This window comes from Petaurus breviceps, unplaced genomic scaffold (assembly GCF_028583685.1).
Source record: "Petaurus breviceps papuanus isolate PSGF00001 unplaced genomic scaffold, PetGlider_PUasm1.0 37, whole genome shotgun sequence".
Classification (NCBI taxonomy): domain Eukaryota; kingdom Metazoa; phylum Chordata; class Mammalia; order Diprotodontia; family Petauridae; genus Petaurus; species Petaurus breviceps.
This window is the reverse complement of record NW_027186296.1, coordinates 79,496,712-79,515,806: the sequence shown is the minus strand read 5'-3', so window position 1 is coordinate 79,515,806 and position 19,095 is coordinate 79,496,712. Positions and strand designations below refer to the sequence as shown.

General features: G+C 36.3%; 1 protein-coding gene across 1 annotated transcript in view; it reads left to right on the top strand.

Moving 5' to 3' along the window:
- Positions 1-19,095, top strand: part of CFAP43 (cilia and flagella associated protein 43) — a 157,594-nt gene that overhangs the window by 103,101 nt on the left and 35,398 nt on the right. Inside the window, 4 exon segments of the mRNA XM_069098895.1 lie at positions 2,945-3,034; positions 3,396-3,476; positions 8,346-8,471; positions 17,602-17,721. Coding sequence (XP_068954996.1) covers positions 2,945-3,034; positions 3,396-3,476; positions 8,346-8,471; positions 17,602-17,721 — 417 coding nt within the window.

Genomic DNA, 19,095 nt, shown 5'->3' with positions numbered 1-19,095 from the left:
GAGGGGGGAAGGGATAGAGAAAGAGAAAGAGAGAGAGAGAGAGAGAGAGGAGAGAACCAGTTCCACTTTTAGATAATGCCTTACAGTTTACCAATTTTCCTCACAATAATTTTATGTAGCAGTTTAAAGTACTCATTTTTAATAGAAAAATGAGACTCAGAGAACGTTAAGTGTCTTGCTCTCAGTCATTTCAGTAATCTAGGGGCTTAGGGACCAATTGTTCTTGTCCTTCCTTCTCGAAGAGGACCAATATGACATCACTATGTTAGAGTCAAGTTACAGTGTGTCTAACTGACTGATCAGACCAATAAGAGCTCAGAATGCTCTACCACAGGTTGGGCACAAATAGTCCATGTGAACATTTGGGGGAGATTCTCTAGATTTCTGCATCTCATGTTTCTTTTGGGCTACTTCAATGCTGCTTGCTTATAGAACACAGTGCCTTCTTTGATGCAGGTATAACCATGCTGGGCAGTCTTCTGCCAATGTCTCCCATATCGCAAATCAATTCCAAAATTCTTAAGAGAGACCTTGAGAGTGTCCTTGTATCAGTTACTCTATCATGTGAGCACTTGCCTTGTGTGAGTTCTCTGTAAAATAATCTTTTAGCCAACTGTATGTTTGATATACAAACAACATGGCCAGCCCATTGGAATTAATGCATTAGACAAGTAGCTTTGTGACCATGACATGTGTTACCTCCCAGAAACAGGCCATTATAAATAGGTGACAGGGGTAGTTAAATGAAAATGTACCCTATAGACTTTTATACAGGGATCCAGGAAATCGGGTAGGTTTATAGCCTTACACTTTCTTTCACCAGATGCTTTATAGTTGCTTCAATTCAAGATGTTTACCAAGATTACATAAAGGTACTGTGATGAATGAAATGAATAGGGAGATTCTTTGTGATGTTCTGTCACCAGATAATTGAGGGCTACTTCAGTACTGGAGCTGCGTCTTGAACCTATCTTCTGATTGGGTTCAGTGTGCGTTTCATTATACCAAGCTAGTTCTCATTAAATGAAATTAAAATACTATTACCATATTTCTTTAGAAAATGTAAAGTGTTGTAGCATGCACAGAAAAACCTACTTGCTCATAGGAATAGGAACTAGACCTGTGATTTTATTTAGGGAACTCCTGTATCAATCTGAGTTTCCATTCTATTTGGGAATTTCCCAGGTGAGGAAACTGCCTGTACAATGTAGGTGCAGCCCCTTCTATGATACTTACAGCCCCGAGAGCTACCTACCTGTACACTGAGAAATGATGTGGCTCACTTGGGCATGAGGCCAATATTTGTCAGCAGCAGGAATTAAACCCAGCTCTTCCAGGCTACAAGACTGGCTCTATTCACTACACCATGCTGTCTCATAGCTGCTGCTATTATATTAGATTACTTAATTCTAGCACCAAAATATATGTTTAGTAGGATTACTGATGTGAATTCATTTTGGAGCTCAACTCTTCCCTGTGAGTTCATAAAGATGCCTGAAACATACCTTCTGAAGGGTGGAGAGGAGAAAATTTATCTTACAATCTCACTTCCATTTATTCACCTTTGTAGTTGCCAAGAAGGACGTGAAATAACCAAAGGAACACTTATTTGGAATCAGAACACCTTAGTTCTAATCCTGCCTTGCTATTGGGCAATTCTTTCAACTTTTCTGAACTTCATTTTCCTCATTTGTAAAATGAGGATAATACATAGGGTTTTCATAAGGTTTAAGTGAGATAATAAATGGGTCAAAGTGCTTTAGAAGCTATAAAGTACTATATTAATGTAAAATAAGATGCTTAAAAACATTACAGTGAATATAAGAATTTGTACCCTACATAAACCAACATCTCATTTCATATACCAAGATAAGGTCAAAATAGGTACATGTAGACATAAAGGGTGATACAACAAATAAATTAGGGTATCATAGGATAGTTTATCTGTCAGATTTATGGATAAGGGAAGAATTTATGACCTAATGAGAGATGGAGAGCATTACAGGATATAAAATGTATAATTTTATTACACTAAATTAAAAAGGTTTTGCACAAAAAAACCAATGCAACCAATATCAGAAGAAAAGCAGAAAACTAGGGGAAATTTTTACAGCAGATTTCTCTGATAAAGGCATCATTTCTCAACAATAGAGAGCACTGAGTCAGATTTATAAGAATATGAGTCATTCCACAATTGATAAATGGTGAAAGGATATGAATAGGCAATTTTCAGATGAAAAAATCAAAGTTAATCTATAGTCACATGAAAACATTCTCTAAATCACTAGGGATTAGAGAAATGCAAATTAAAACAACTCAGAGGTACCATCTTACATTTAATCAGATTGGCTAATATTACAGAAAAGGAAAATGACAAATGTTGGAGGGGATGTGGGACATTAGGGACACTAATGATCTGTTGGTGGGATAGTTAGGTCATGTTTTCATGGCATATGGGCTGGAGTGATGCTTCCTCATATCTTATATATGCATATAGATGCAAAGATACATAGATAGATAGATATAGTATTGAATCAAGAAAGTGTAATTATCCTCCCTTTACTTATTTCTTCTACCTGTAGTTATTCCAGGAAAATCTCTAAATATAGTCACGTATAGGTTTCTACGAATGTACATAACAGGGCCTGTAGCTTCTATACAAGAACTCAAGAGAGCAAATGCAAATCAGGCATATTAAAGACTTTATTTCTCCCCCACAGGAAATAAGATGCAAAGGACTTACAGAAGCCCATAAACAGAGACAGAAACATATAAAGCATTCATACCACTAATTAGTTCCCCTTAGAACTGTACTTGGGGGCTGCTACTCAGATAACCTTTTGACACTTTGGTGGATCTTTAGCTTTTCTACAAGTTAAATAAGTTTTGTTTGAATTTTTTGAGAAATACAGACAAAAATGAAGTTGAAATTTTTGCTTTTCAGATTAAAGTTGAAAGAATTCTTACCCCATGGGAAAAAGAACAAGCAGCATTGGCTGAAGCCCTTGAACTTGAAAGACGTCTTTTAAGTCAGGTATTATGTTAAAAACGAAATCTAGATATCTATTTATATGGATACATTTGTTCTTACATTTATTAATTATATTTTTACATTATATTACAGAAACATATTCCTTTGAAATCAATGAGAAACATTTAAGGAAGAGTCTAATTACAAACACACACACATACGTACGTACATACACACACACACACACACATACCCCTTCTGCCATCACCATCATTACTGTTATAGACTCATTTTCCTGCCTTTTCCTAGCCTCTTCTCAACAACATTTTGGATCTGTTGGTGTTTGGTCTTGGGTGATGCTGATAGAGCCTAAACACTTTAACTTCTAGCTACCATTTCCTCTAACTTTGGATTATTTTTCCAGAGGGATGATGCACGACAACGAGCTTTGATGGACATGATGGGTGGAGTTCTAGAAGTCAAGAAAGAAGATATTTTGAGGATGGTAATGGTTTTATCTAACATTGGAAAGTAGAATAGGAAGAATGAAAGTGAGAAAAATGTGAAATTTACCATTTTCCTAGATGAACCAGAGTTTTAGGAAATTCTTCAAAAGTAAACATTCCTTGGTAGAGGCTTCAATTCTCAAATAAATAGGGAACTGAGCCAAATTTATAAGAATACGAGTCATTTCTCAATTGATAAATGGTAAAAGAAATATGAACAGGCAGTTTTCAGAAGAATACATCAAAGCTATCAATAGTCATATGGAAAAAATTATCTAATCACTATTGGTTAGAGAAAGGTAAAAATCCAAACAACTCTGAGTACTCTGAGGTACCACCTCACACCAATCAAATTGGCTAACATGATAGAAAAGGAAAATGATAAATGTTGGTGAAAAATAGGAATATATTCATTGTTGATGGATTTGTGAACTTATCCAACCATTCTAGAGAATCTGCAACTATGCCCAAAGGGCTATTAAACTGTGTTTACCATTTGACCCAGAAATACCACTATTAGGTCTGTATCACAAGGAGATCACAGAAAAGGGAAAATGATCTATATGTACAAAAACATTTATAGAATATTTTTTGTGGTGGCAAAGGATTGGAAACTGAGGAGATGCCCATAAATTGGGGAATAGCTAAACAAGTTGTATGATTGTGATGGAATACCATTGTAAGAAATTATGAAGGAGATAGTTTCAGAAAAATTTGGGGAGATCTATATGAACTGATACAAAGTGAAGCAAGTAGAACCAGGAAATCATTATACATAGTAAAAGTAATATTGTATAACTACTATGGAAATATTCTTGCCTAACTGCACATGTAAAACCTATACTGAATTGCTTATCTTCCCAGTGGGGGGAGGTGAGGAGGAAAGAAAGGAAAGAAGCTGGAACTCAAAGTTTTAAAAACAAATGTTTAAAAAAATTGTTTTTTACATGCAACTGGGAAATAAGATATACAGACACTGGGTTATAGAAATCCATCTTGCCCTATTAGAAAGTTAGAGGGGAGAAAGGGGGAGGATTTAAAAGAGAACAGATTGGGGGAAGAGCTATTCACTAGGCTCACTATTTTGGGGTGGGGGTAGGAGAAAGACTGGGAGAAAAAAATTGTAACTCAAAATCTTGTGTGGAATGAATGTTGAAAACTAAAATAAATAAATTGGAAAAAACAAAAAGAAAAAAAATTTTTTAAAAGAAAAAATAAGTTAACCCAATGTTAAGTGGTTAAATGGAACTTGGGAGTGTGTTTTAAAAAGTTCAAGAGGAAAATAAAGTAATATTGTAATGATCAATTGTGAAAGACTTAGATACTGCAATCAATACAATGATCCAAGACAATTTCAAAGAGCTCATGATGAAAAACGTTATCCATCTCTAGAAAGAGAACTGATGAACTCATGAGGGCAAATTAAAGTATTTTTTTTCACTTTTTCTTGCCTTTTTTACAACATGGCTAATATGGAAATATATTTTGCATGATTTCACCTATATAATTTATACAATATTTCTTGTGTTCTCAATGGATGGGAGAGGTGCTGGAGGAAGGGAGAGAATTTGGAATTCAACATTTTTTTTAAATGAATGCTAAAAATAAATAAATGGGGGGGAGAGAATAAAGTACTTTTTTAAAAAAAAATCTTTTAAAACTTGGCAACTTCAACCATATTCACTAAATATAAAGGAATATGTTTAGCATTGATTTTCAAACTTATAGAAAAAAATTTTTTAACAAAAAGAGGCATAGGGGGCAGAGTCAAGATGGCAGAGTAGAAACAGGACTTCCGCAGCTCCAGCTTCCACCAACTCCAATGCATGTAAAAGGTGACTCTGAACAAACTTTGGAGCTACAGAACCCATAAAATGACATGGAGAAGCTAACCTCCCACTGAGGACAGCCTGGCAAGCTGGCAGGAAGCAGCCAGTGCAACACTCTGGGAGACAACCCTAGCCCCTTGCAAGCCCAAGGTTTTAGCCTCAGGGTGGGCCTGATCAGCCACTGGCTGGAGGGACTTCAGATCACCAGCAGCTGTGTCGTTTATCAGAATTATCAACCTATAGATGATAAGGACAAGTGAGAGGTCAGTGCAGTGTGGACTTTGGGATCCAGTAGTTTGAGAGTATGATTAGCCTTTGCCCCCGGAGCAAGAAGAGGCTGAAGTGGGCAGCTGTGCAGCCACACCCACGTGGCTGCTTTAGCTCCTGGACTGCAATTGTAATGGGACCAAGTGACCAGTCTGAAGGTAATTGCTCTTGCTTTAACCTGCTTGGATCTGGATTGTGGTCAAGGGTGGAGGTCCTGGGGTGTGCGACCAGATTGCTAGAGCATGTGGAGGCTTCAGAGAGGGCACCCAACTAATACTTTCAGCAGCTGAGAAAATCCCAGCATTTGGTACAAAGCTCCCCTGTCTGGTGGCAGAGTCCTACTGTGACAAAAAGCCCAAAAGTCAAGTAATCAAGAGGCAACATGAGCTGGCAAAGGAAGCAAACCAAGCAGAGCAATCAAACTTTATACTCCTATTTTGGGGACAAAAAGAATCAAAGCATGGAACAGGAGGAAGACAATGAAGTCAGAATTCCTGCAGCAAAAGCTTCCAAGAAAAATACAAGCTGGTTAGAGGCCATAGAGAACCTTAAGAAGGATTTTGAAAAACAAATAAGATAAGTGGAGGAAAAATTGGGAAAAGAAATAAGAATGATGCAAGAAAAGTATGAAAAGAGAGTCAACAACCTGACTGAAGCAAATAACACCTTAGAAAATAGACTAACTCAAATGGCAAAAGATGCTCAAAAAGCCAATGAGGAGAAGAATGCCTTAAAAAGCCAAATTTGCCTGATGGAAAAAGAATCTCAAAAGCTCACTGAAGAGAATCATTCCTTCAGAATTAGATTGGAGCAAATGGAAGCTAGTGACTTTATGAGAAATCAAGATACTATTAAACAGATCCAAACAAATGAAAACATAGAAGGCAATGTGAAATATCTCATTGGAAAAACCACTGACCTGGAAAAGAGATCCGGGAGAGATAATTTTAAAATTATTGGACTACCTGAAAGCCATGATCAAAAAAAGAACCTAGAAATCATCCTTCAAGAAATTCTCAAGGAAAAGTGCCCTGATGTTTTAGAACCAGAGAGCAAAATAGAGGTTGAAAGAATCCACTGATCATCTCCTGAAAAAGAAGCCAAAAAGAAAACTCCTAGGAATATTATAGCCAGGTTCTGGAACTCCCAGATCAAGGAGAAAATATTATAAGCAGCAAGGAAGAAACAATTTTAATATTGTGGAAACACAATCAGGATAACACAGCATCTAGCAGCTTCTATGCTGAGGGATTGAAGGGCTTGGAATATGATATTCTGGAGGTCAAAGGAGCTGGGATTAAAACCAGAATCACCTACCCAGCAAAACTGCATATCATGTTTCAGGGAAAAATATGGTCATTCGGTGGAATATAGGACTTTCAAGCATTCTTGATGAAAAAAACAGAGTTGAATAGAAAATTTGACATTCAGATACAAGAAGCAAGAGAAGCATGAGAAGGTATACAGGGAAAAGAAATCATAAGGAACTTATCAAAGTTGAACTATTTACATTCCTACAAGGAAAAATGATAATTGTAACTTATAAAACTTTTCTCAGTATGAGAATAATTGAAGGGAATAGAAATATATATATGAATATATATACACACATACATATATGTGTCTATATAGGAGGGTATATGGGCATATGATTACATGTGTGAATATGTGTATATATGTTTACAGGTATACATAGATAGAAGGAACAGGACCAATTTAATGGGAAGGCATGATACATAAAAGGTGAAATTAAGAGGTGAGAGAGGAATATAATGAGAGGAGATGGGGAGAGACAGAATGGGGTAAACTATCTCATATAGAAGAGGCAAGGGAAAATGGTTACAATGGAGGGGAAGAACAGGAAGCAAAAGGGAATGGGTCAACCTTATTCTCATTGAATTTGGCTTAGGGAGGGAATGACATACACACTAAATAAGGTAACTCACCCTCCAGGAGAGTAGCAGGTAAGGGGATGAGGGGGGGGGTGATGGGAGGGCAGGCTGGGGGAGGGAGGGAAGTTGAAAGCACCCACTTTTAAAAATGGACAGGATCAAAGTAGAGAATAGAACAAGGGGAGGTGGAATAGGAAGGAGGGAAATATAGTCAGTCTTTTACAATATATCCTCTATGGAAATGTTTTGCATAGCTACACATGTACAACCTATATTGTATTGCTTATCTTCCCAGTAAGAGTGGGTGACAAGGGAGAAAGGGAATGAATCCGGAATTCAAAGTTTTAAAATCAAATTTTAATGCATATATATATATATATATATATATAATCAATATTATTTTACATGTAACTGGGAAATAAGATATACAGGCACTGGGGCATAGAGATCCACCATGTCCTACTGGAAGTTGGAGGGGATATGGGAGAAGATATGGGAGAAAGCAGATTGGAGGAGGGGATATCCAGTGGGATTGCTATTTGGGGGTGGTGGGTAGGGGAAAAATGGGGAGAAAATTTGTAACTCAAAATCTTGCGGAAATGAATGATGTAAACTAGAAGTTAAAAAAGCATTTGATAAAAAAGAGGCATATGTGTTTTAGCAGTATTGAGGAAAGTTGCACTAATGATTTTCCAATGGTGCTACTGAAAATTCCCTTTGAAACTTTACTTTTTCTTAATACAACTAAGTTCTGGGCCATGTTATCTGCTTCTCCCAGCAACAGCAATTTACTTTTACCAATTTTTTTTCTTACTGTTTTAATGACACTGTCAATGTGCCATGTTTAATAGATTGTGTGCTTCTCTTTTTTTATCTTTAGGTAATTCCTCAGCCTGCCTGTATGGCTAAATCTGATGCCCTATGGACTGAAGAAGAAAAGAAAATAATAAAAGAATATGAGAAAAAAGTTAAAGATTTAAATGAGGAAAGAGAAAAGTATAAAAAGGTCAGGAAGAAGAAAAAATTAGAAATATATTTTCTTTTTTTTTGCCTTTTTTTGGGAGGGCAATTGGGGTTCAGTGACTTGCCCAAGGTCACACAGCTAGTTTTTGTGTCTGAGGCCAGATTTGAATTAAGGTCCTCCTGACTCCAGGGCTGGTGCTCTATTCACTACACTCTTTTTTTTCCTAACAGTCTTCCAAATTGCAAATTCTTGTGACTTTGGAGTGAACTTCAGTACTCTAGAGATGGTTGAAAAACTTTTAAAATGATTAAATTTAAAAACTTAAATTATTCACAACAAATTGACCCAAAACTTTCTAGCAAAAGCTTGGGAAAACAAATAATGCTTATTTCATTGTATCCATTACTGGCTGGGTGGGGGTGGGGATGAGGAAGAATAATACACCTTAGGACAAGCAGAGAAAAAAATATATATCCACTGAGTCAAGCACTCTTTGTGGCTTGAATTTAAAGTTGGTTTTTTTTTTTTTTTGCAATATAAATGCCTTTGGTTTTATTTCCTTCCTTCCAGATGAAATATATATGGTAACAATGAAAGGGTTTAATACAGCATTCCAAAAGTTGATTACATCAGAAATAACAGCAAGTGTTCATTCCTTTGGGAAAGTAGTAAAAGAATGAAGTATCCAGTAGGGTATGCTGGTTTGTCAGCCCAATGCTGTTGCATATTAGGTACAACTTCTCTGAGCCTTATTTTTCATCCATATTTTCTTTCCTTCTGAGCTTCTTAACAGTTACTTTGATGTATTTGGACCATAAGATGATGTTTGGAATGAAGCTAAAAATAAACAAGTGTTCTGGGCTGCAGTGATGACTGAAAAGTTAATGAGGGTTTAAATGCTCTCCCCCAATATGGAGGCAGTGAATATGACATGTCTGGTGGGTGTTTAAAAATCCTTGTTTTGGTGGCATTGGGAATAGCCTAGGCTCTTGCAAGATAAAGCCACATGTTTCCTTAGTTCCCCACTAGTTTTAGATGTTTATTAACTTGGCATCAGTACCTTAACAGAAACTTTTATACTCAGAATTGTAGCTGTACTTTTTGAAGAAAAAAGGGTATTTCCCAGTTTTGTAGGATTGAAGGCTACCTATATAGAGACACTGAACTTTCCAACCTTAGAAAATGGAATATCTAGAATCTCACTGAAGAATACTGTTCTTTTTCTTTCTGTGAATCTTTTCTAAGTCACAGTGTTACTTAAATCCTTAAGTAAAAGAACTAAAACCTCTCTGCAGGTACCCAAAATCAAGCTGTAGTTTTTTCTGAGTTTTATGATCAATAAAACAAACTTATACCTTGAAATTAAAAAAAAATAACTATCAGTTCCATTTCCTACTGTTCATTCTCCTAATGGAAGCAATAGGCAGTTTAAAAAATCTTTCCAGGGTAAATTCTTACTCCCTTTGATAGAAGAGATTTTTGTAAGGTTGTAGAAGAATTTGCAATGATATTTGCCATGTGAGTTTTCTTTTTTATAATATTTTATTTTTTCCCATCTATGTGTCAAGGAAATTTTTAGCTTTCACTTTTGTAAGATTTTGAGTTCTAAATTTTTCTCCCCCCTTTTCTGAAAATAGTAGGCAGTTTGATATAGCTTATATATGTACTAGGATGTACATGATCTGATCTGATCTTCATATACAATTTGAGTGTCGGTCTATACCTAGTTTGTGTCCTATTGTTTTCCAGTTTTCTCAGCAGTTTTTGTCAAATAGTGAATTCTTATTCCAAAATCTGGGGTCTTTTAGTCTATCAAACACTAGGTTACTATGATCATCTATTACTGTGTCTTCTGTACTTAATCTATTGGACTGATCAAGCACTCTATTTCTTAGTTCCAGATAGTTTTGATGATTACTGCTTTATTATAGTTTGAGATCTAGTATTGCTAGACCTCCTTCATATTTTTCCCATGACTTCCCTTGATATTCTTAACCTTTTGTTCTTCCAGATGAATTTCTTTATTATTTTTTCTAGCTCTATAAAATAGTTTTTGGTACTTTGACTGGTATGGCACTGAATAGGTAAAACAGTTTAGGCAGAATTGTCATTTTTATTATAGTGGCTCAGTCTCTCCATGAGTAATTGATTTTTCTTTCCAATTGTTTAAATCTGACTTTGTGTAAAAAGTGTTCTGTAATTGTGTTCATATAGTGCATGGGTGTGTCTTTGCAGGGAGACTCCTAAGTATTTTATGTTGTTTACAATCATTTTAAATGGAATTCTTCTTTCTGTCTCTTACTGCTGGGTTTTATTTGGTCATATAAAGAAATATTCATGATTTATGTGGGTTATCTTGTACCCTGTAACTCTGCCAAAGTTATTTCAAGTAATTTTTAGTTGATACTCTAAGGTTCTCTAAGTTTACCATCATATCATCTGCAAAGAGTGATAGTTTTGTTTCCTTATTGCCTATTCTAATACCTTCATTTTCTTTTTCTTCTCTTACTGCTACAGCTAAAATTTCTAGTACTATGTTGAATAATGGTGGTGATAATGAACATCCCTGTCTCACTCCTGATCATACTGGAAAGGCTTCTAGTTTATCTCCTTTACAAATAATGTTTGCTTTTAGATAGATGCTGTTTATCCTTTTAAGGAACACTTCCTTTATTCCTATGCTGTCTAGTGTTTTTAACAGGAATGGGGGCTGTATTTTGTCACAAGCTTTTTCAGCACCTATTGAGATAATTATATGATTTCTATTGGTTTTGCTATTTATATGGTCAATTATATTGAGTTTTCCTAATATTGAATCAACCTTCATTCCTAGTATAAATCTCACCTAGTTGTAGTGTATAACTTTTGTGACATAATGCTATAATCCCCTTGCTAGTATTTTGTTCAAAATTTTTGTAATGATATTAGGGAAATTGGTCTATAGTTTTCTTTTTCTGTTTTAGTTCTTCCTGGTTTAGGTATCAGCACCATATTTGTGTCATAAAAGGAGTTTGGCAGGACTTCTTCTTCACCTATTTTTTCCAAATAGTTTATATAGTCCTGGAATTAATTGTTCTTTAAGTATTTGATAGAATTCACTCATGAACCCATCTGACCCTGGGGATTTTTTCCCTAAGCAGTTCACTAATGACTTCTTTAATTTCTTTTTCTAAGATGGGGTTATTTAGGCATTCTATTTCCTGATCTGTTAATCTAGGTAATTTACATTTTTTAAATATTCATCCATTTCACTTAGATTGCCAGGTAAAATAGCTCTGAATTATTGCTTTAATTTCTTCTTCATTGGTGGTGATTTCACCCTTTTCATTTCTGATACTGGATATTTGGTTTTCTTTTTTTTTAATCAATTTAATCAATGGCTTATCTATCTTAATTGTGTTTTTTTTTTTCATAAAACCAGCTCCTAGATTTATTTATTAGCTCAATAGTTTTCTTACTTTCAATTTTATTAATCTAACCTTTGATTTTCAGGATTTCCAATTTGGTATTCATTTAGGGAATTTTAATTTGTTCTTTTTCTAGTTTTTTAGTTGCATGCCCAATTCAGTGATCTATTCTTTTTCCACTGTGTTGATGCAAGAAGTTAGAGAAATAAAATTTCCCCTAAGTACTGCTTTGGCTGTATCCCATAAACTTTGGTATGTTATCTCATTGTGTCATTCTCTTTAAAAATTATTGTTTCTGTGATTTGTTCTTTGACCCACTTATTCTTTAGGATTAGATTATCAATTTCCAACAAATTTTTAATCTCTATTTCCACTGCCCTTTGTCGAATATAATTTTTATTGCATTATAATTCTAAAATATTTGCTATTTCTGCCCTTTTTCTGCATTTTTACTGCCCTCTTACATGGTTAATTTTTTGTGTAGGCACTAATTTTTGTGTATGCTGCTAAGAAAAATGTATATTCCTTTCTGTTCCCATTCAGTTTTCTCCAAAGAACTGTCATATCTAACTATTCCAACATTCTATTTACCTCCTTAAGTTTCTTTGTTGCTTATTTTTTGGTTAGATTTATCAATTTCTGAGAAGAGACAGATGAGATCCCCTGCTACTATAATTGTGCTGTCTATTCCTATAAATCACTAAACTTCTCCTTTAAGAATATGAATGCTATACCATTTTGTGCATATATGTTTAGTATTGATATTGCTTCATTGTCTATGGTACCTTTTAGCAAGATGTAATTTCCTTCCTTGTCTCTTAATTAGGTCTGTTTTTGTTTTTACTTTGTCTGAGATCAGGACTGCTTTTCCTGCTTTTTTTTTAACTTGAGCTGAAATATAAAAGATTCTTCTTCAGCCCCTTACCATTACTCTGTGTGTATCTCTCTGCTTCAAGTATGTTTTTTGTAAACAACATATTGAGGATCCTGGCTTTTGATTCACTCTGCTCTCTGTTTCTGGTTTATGAGAAAGTTCATTCCATTCACATTCACAGTTATGATTACTAACTTGCACTTCCCTCCATCCTAGTCTCCCTTTTGTTTGTCTTCTCTCTCCTTTCACCCTTTCCCTCTTCACCAGTGTTTTGTTTCTGTCTACAACCTTCCCTGATCTTACTTGATCTTTTCCTCTCCAACTTCCCTCTCAGGTAAGATAGATTTCTATATTAAACTGATTGTGTATATGATTCTTTCTTTGAGCCAATACTGATGAGAACAAGGTTCAAGCGATGCTCATAACCAACTTCCTATTTCCCCCTCTACTGTAATGTCTTTAGTACCTTTTCATGTGAAATAATCTACCCCCATTCTACCTCTCCCTTCCTTCTGTGTACTCTTGTTTCTCATCCCTTAATTTTTTTTATGTCATTCCCTCAAATTCACCTTATACTCGTACCCTCTATCTATGCATATTCCTTCTAAGTGTACTATCTGTGATACAATTTTTTAAAGAATTACAAGTATCATTTTCCCGTGTACATATGTAAATACTTTAGTTCTGTTGAATCCCTTATGTTTTCTTTTCCTTTTTTTTTACCTGTTTATGCTTCTCTTGGTTCTTGATAGTAGAGGTCAAATTTTTTATTTAGTTCTGGTCTTTTCCTTATGAAAGCTTGAAATCCCTCTTATTTCATTGAATGACCATTTTCTTCCTTTGATCTATTATGCTTAATTTAACCAGGTAAGTTATTCTTGATTGTAGTCCTAGCTCCTTTGCCTTCCAGAATATCATGTTCTATGACCGCCAATCTTTTAATGTTGCAGCTGCCAAGTCCCATGTGATCCTGATTTTTGTTACCCAATATTTGAATTGTTTCTTCCTGGGCACTTCTAGGATTATTTTCCTTGACCTGATCATTCTGAAATTTGGCTATAATGTCCCTTTGGAGCTTGAGATCTCTTTGCTGAGGTGATTGGTGGATTCTTTCAATGCCTATATTTTGCCCTCTGGTTCCAGGACATCAGGGCAGATTTCCTTGATAATTTCTTGAAAGATGCTGTCTAGGTCTTCCTTTTGATTATGGTTTTCAGGTAGTCCAGTGATTCTGATATTATCTTTCCTGGATCTATTTTCCAGGTCAATTGTTTTTGCCATTAGGTATTTTACATTTCTTCCATTTTTTCATTGTTTTGATTTTGTTTGATTGATTCTTGATGTCCCATAGAGTCGTTAGCTCCCACTTGCCCAATTCTAACTTTTAAGGAATTGTTTTTCTCAATTACCTTTTGTACTTTCTTTTCCATTTGGCCAATTGTATTCTTTAAGCAGTTTTCCAAGCTCTTGACTCTTTTTTCAAAATTCTTTTACATCACTGATTTCTTTTCCAATTTTTCTTCTACCTCTCTTAAATGATTTTAAGCCCCTTTTTGAGCTCTTCCATAAGTTCTTTTTGGGCTTGAGGCCATTTCCTGTTTTTCTTTTTATCAGTTTTGCTTATAGGTGTTTTGACACTGTTGTCCTCTTCTGAGTTTATGTCTTGGTCTTCCCTTTTTCCATAATATCTTTCAATGTCAGATTCTTTTTAGTTGTTTTGTGCTCTTTTTTGGCCTCTCTTCTTTCTTTTAAATTAGATCCCTACTCTCAGGGTAGAAAGGGTTCTGTCTTAGACTTGTTGTGCTAATGGCAGCAGGCCCTAGTTATTGAACTAGTGCTGTGCTGATGATGTTGCCCTGAGTCCCATAAGGAACTCTCATATCTGGTACTGTGTTGAGGGGGCCTTCTGGGGAGGAGGGGGTGGTAGGTGCTGCTGGAGGCCACAGGGAGCTTACCTGGTATTGAGCTGTGATTTCAGTGGTGGTGTCTGGTGGGGTTTTGCTGCATTTCCCTGGGGCTATACTGAAGCCCATGGAGGTCTGGCCCCTGGAAGGTGTAAGGGTTATGGTATTTAAAGATCTTCCATGCCCCATTGGACTTGCTGATGTAGCAGGAAGGGGTAGGGCAAGAGGAAGTGGAAGCCAAGCTAGAGTTCCTACAGTGGCTAGCAGGGGCGGCAACGGCAGCGGCAGCAGCAGTGGTAGTGGTAGAGCCGAGGTAGAGGTGGAGGCGCGGACCCCTTTTTTTGAGCCAGCCAGAATTTCTGCTAAGGATTCCTGCTGAGGACTGCTAGGGGCCGGAGCTGCTAGGAGCGCGCTTCCTGGACGCTGGGTGGTTGCTGTGAGTGGGGAGAGGAGGACCTTTGCCTGAGGTAGCCTGTTCTATTTTAAAGGCTTGAGAATGTGGGTGCTTTCTACTTTATCTACCTGTGCCAATTTCATAACTACTCTGATGGCTTTGACTTTCTGGTTTTGGGACTCAGTCATTTGGTGTTTTAATAAATGTTCTCTCTTTATCCCCCATATAGAAAGCCTGATATATTTTGTGATTAACAACTACATCAGCATATCTATAATTGCCATAGGCATTGTGAATATTGCATTGCTGATATAGAAGGTGACTGTTTTGCCTGGGCTGTGCTGAATGAAGCACATGGAGGTCCAGGTGCTGGAAGACACCTCTGTGCCCAGAGCCCCACCCAGACCCCATGGAAGCATGGGAGGCCTGGCTGTTAGAGGATGCCTATTTGCCTGGGGCCACTCTACAGTACATGGTAGTTCTTGGAGCTGAATTCTGCCAGTTTCCCTGGCTATGCTAAAGCACATGGGGATTCCTGGTATTGGCATTTGCCTGCTCCACCACATTGGAGCTCAGGATCTGCCACTGGTTTGCTGGGATGTTTCCTGTCCTATACTGTGCTCCCCTTTTACTGGAGTGAGGTAGACCTTTCTCACTGATCCTTCAAGTCTCCTGGGCCACTCCACACTGTCTTGAATTTGTTCTGGGGAGCTACTTTATTATTGGAGATGAATAAGGGAGAGTAACAGGGATTTATTGCTTACTATGCCATCTTGGCTCCCAAAAGTTACCATGTGTATTTTCTATTACTGAGGAACACTAGAGTACAATTCATTGCTATGGAAATAGGTCTAGCTACTGCAATAAGCACTTATCAAGTGTCTACTTTGTGTCAGGCAAAGTACTAGGTAGGCACTGAGTACTCAAGAGACAAATGAAATAGTTCTTGTTGTGAAGGAGTTTATGATCTATTGAAAAAGCTTTTATTCTAGCAAATGTAATTGTGAATGTGAAATTTTGTAGTAAGCAAAATTAGAGATATTTATTTTTAAAGTATGATTTTTAAATTACATTTATAACCACATTTTAAAACATTAGCTGATATGGACAAATAATTAATCAAGTAGCCAGTCTACTTAATATTAATGAGCCTCTCTTCACCCGTCTAGACTGATCCTCAGAAAGCAGATTCACTCTGTTCCTAGGAGTACATCCAAAGCCTTTCAATTATGATAAAATCTGTCAAAGTTTGTGCTTAGATAGTATAGCCTTCAAGTGCACAGTGTTGCCTTCATGCTAGAATGAAGCATTAGAATAGAGCTGTATGGAAAATGGAAATGAGTAGAAAAAGGGCTGATTATGTGGCAAGAAAGATAACTATTAGATAGCCTGTATCCTCAAGATGTCAGAAGAGGGAAAAGAATACCTTGGACATGATGGATGGACACTCTGTGGCCAATTTATGGAAGAACATGGATAGCTGCAAAGAATGTGCATGTATGAGTTGGAATGTATGAGTTGCGTATGTATGAGCATGTAGGAATTGGAATCTGCATCACTTCAAAGAATGCTCAAATTGATGTGATCATATCCTTTCATGTAACCACACTTTTAAAACCCACCATGAGGGGTGGTTAGGTGGCACAGTGAATAGAGCACCGGCCCTAGAGTCAGAAGGACCTGAGTTCAAATCTGAGCTCAGACACTTAACACTTACTAGCCGTGTGACCTTAGGCAAATCACTTAACCCCAACTTTCCCCCTCCAAAAAGAAACAAACCCCATCATGATTGGTCTGTGGCTTTATAAAAGCAATACCTCTGCTTTTATATCTATTTTGGTCATTTATTCACTTAATGGTGCCCAGTTCTTTACTAGGCATTGCCAGAGATTTAAAAGACACTTTATTTCTTGTCCTAAAGGAATTTATGAGCTAGATAGAATGACAAAACATTTAAACATGAAATAACTAGAAAATCATTACAAAGGTTCTTATGAATAATATAGTATATTTATATGCATGCATAACTTTTTCATAAAATACAAAAAACTTACCAAAATTGATTCATTAAATAAAATCAAATAATTTTTTGGCCTTTCTTTATTTCCCCATCACTTAGCACATAGTAGACACCTAATAAAAACTTGATAACCTGAAAATACAATAATATATGTGAGCACTTTGCAAACTGTAAAACTGCAAAACTTATGGGGCAGCTAGGTGGCGCAGTGAATAGAGCACCAGCCCTGGAGTCAGGACCTGGGCTCAAATCCAACCGCAGACACTTAACACTTACTAGCCATGTGACCCTGGGCAAGACATTTAGCCCCAATTGCCCTGCCTTCTCTCCTCCAAAAAGAAAAAAAAACAATATAACTTAATTGTTATATTTTTTCTTTAAGAAAAAAAAATCAGACACTCCAGGGCCAAAGACTGTCCTTAATGATGCTCGCTTTATAATGAATCCCTATGGCAGTTCAGTCAACATTGTCCATTGGAAAGACTGAGCTGAAGTTGACTAGGACAGGCTCTTTTTATTATCTTGTGACAAATAAACTCCTAAATGTTAACTTTATTGGTATCTTTATTTTAGTCATTGGATGCTGAATTAAGGAAGCTTCAAAACTCTATTCAAGAAACAACACAAACTTTTGATGGTCATTTAAACAGACTCTTTAAAAGGAAGGTGAAATGTGATATGGTTATCAACCAGGTAAAGTAAAAACTCATGAATGTAAGCCAAAGATAGGGAATCTTGACCCTCGACTACATGTAGTTATGATACACTGACTTAATTCCTTTCATCAAGATTTCTGATATAGAGAAATGAGCAGTAATTCAATTTTTAAAAAAATTAATTAAGTGCCTACTATGTACAAAGCATTGTGCTAAATGCTAAGGATACAAAGGCATGGCTAAAATAGTCCCTGCTCTTAAAGAACTTAAATTATACTGGTATAATACAACATGTGCATGGAGAATACTAAATGATCTGAGAATGGAAAGAGAACTGACAACTAAGGGAAACAGGAAAGGATTTCAATAGGAAGAGGCCCCTGAGCTGAACTTTGAAGGAAACTAGGTATTCTAAAAGGTATAGATTAGGAAGGGGTTTAATTTCAAGCTTAGAGGACAGGCCATGCAAAGTCAAAGGAAAAAGAAAAGGAATGCTTAACATCAGGAAACAAACGGGAGGTTGGTTTCACCAGATCACAGGATGTGTGGGAGATAACATGGGATAAATTTATTATTACCTCAGAGTCAGGTTATGAATGACCTTAAGATCCAAGGTAAGGAATTATATTTTATCCTAGAGACAAGAGGGAGCCATTTTTGAGGAATTAAGTGACATGCTCAGACCTGTACCTTAGGAGGATTGTTTTAGCAGTTGTGAAGAAGATAAATTAGAGATGAGATTACCTGAAAATAGGAAGAAAAATTGGGAAATTATTATAATAGTCCAGCAAAATGGAAATGTCATGTATGGTGCCTGTGAGTGAGAAAAAAAGGGACTGATTATTTTTTTCTTTTTTTGCCTTTTGAAGGGCAATTGGGGTTAAGTAACTTGCCCAAGGTTAAACGGCTAGTGTGTATGTGTTTAGTGTCTAAGGTCAGAATTGAACTCAGGTCCTCCCAACTCCAGGGCCTGCGCTTTACTCACTGTGCCACCTAGCCGCCCGGGACTGATTTTTTTTTTAAAGACTATTGTGGAGGTAGAAATAGCAAGACGTGGCATTATATTTGATTAAAAATAGGTGTTGAGAGAGAGGGAAAAGTCAAGTGATTCCATGGTTGTAAACAAGATTTCTAGGAAGATGAAAATAGCCTCAAAAGAAACAGGAAGTTTAGAGAAGGAACAGATCAGGGGAAAAGATAAATTTTATTTTAGAAAAGCTGACTTTGAGATACTTCTTCCATATTCAGGTGGAGATAGCCAATAAGTAGTTGGTGATACAGGGTTATTGTTCAGGAAAAGTACTATACCTGGATATATAGATTTGAGAATCATCTGAGAAATGATAGCTAAAATCATGAGAATGAGACCAAATAAGAGCATATATATATATATATGTTTATATATAATATA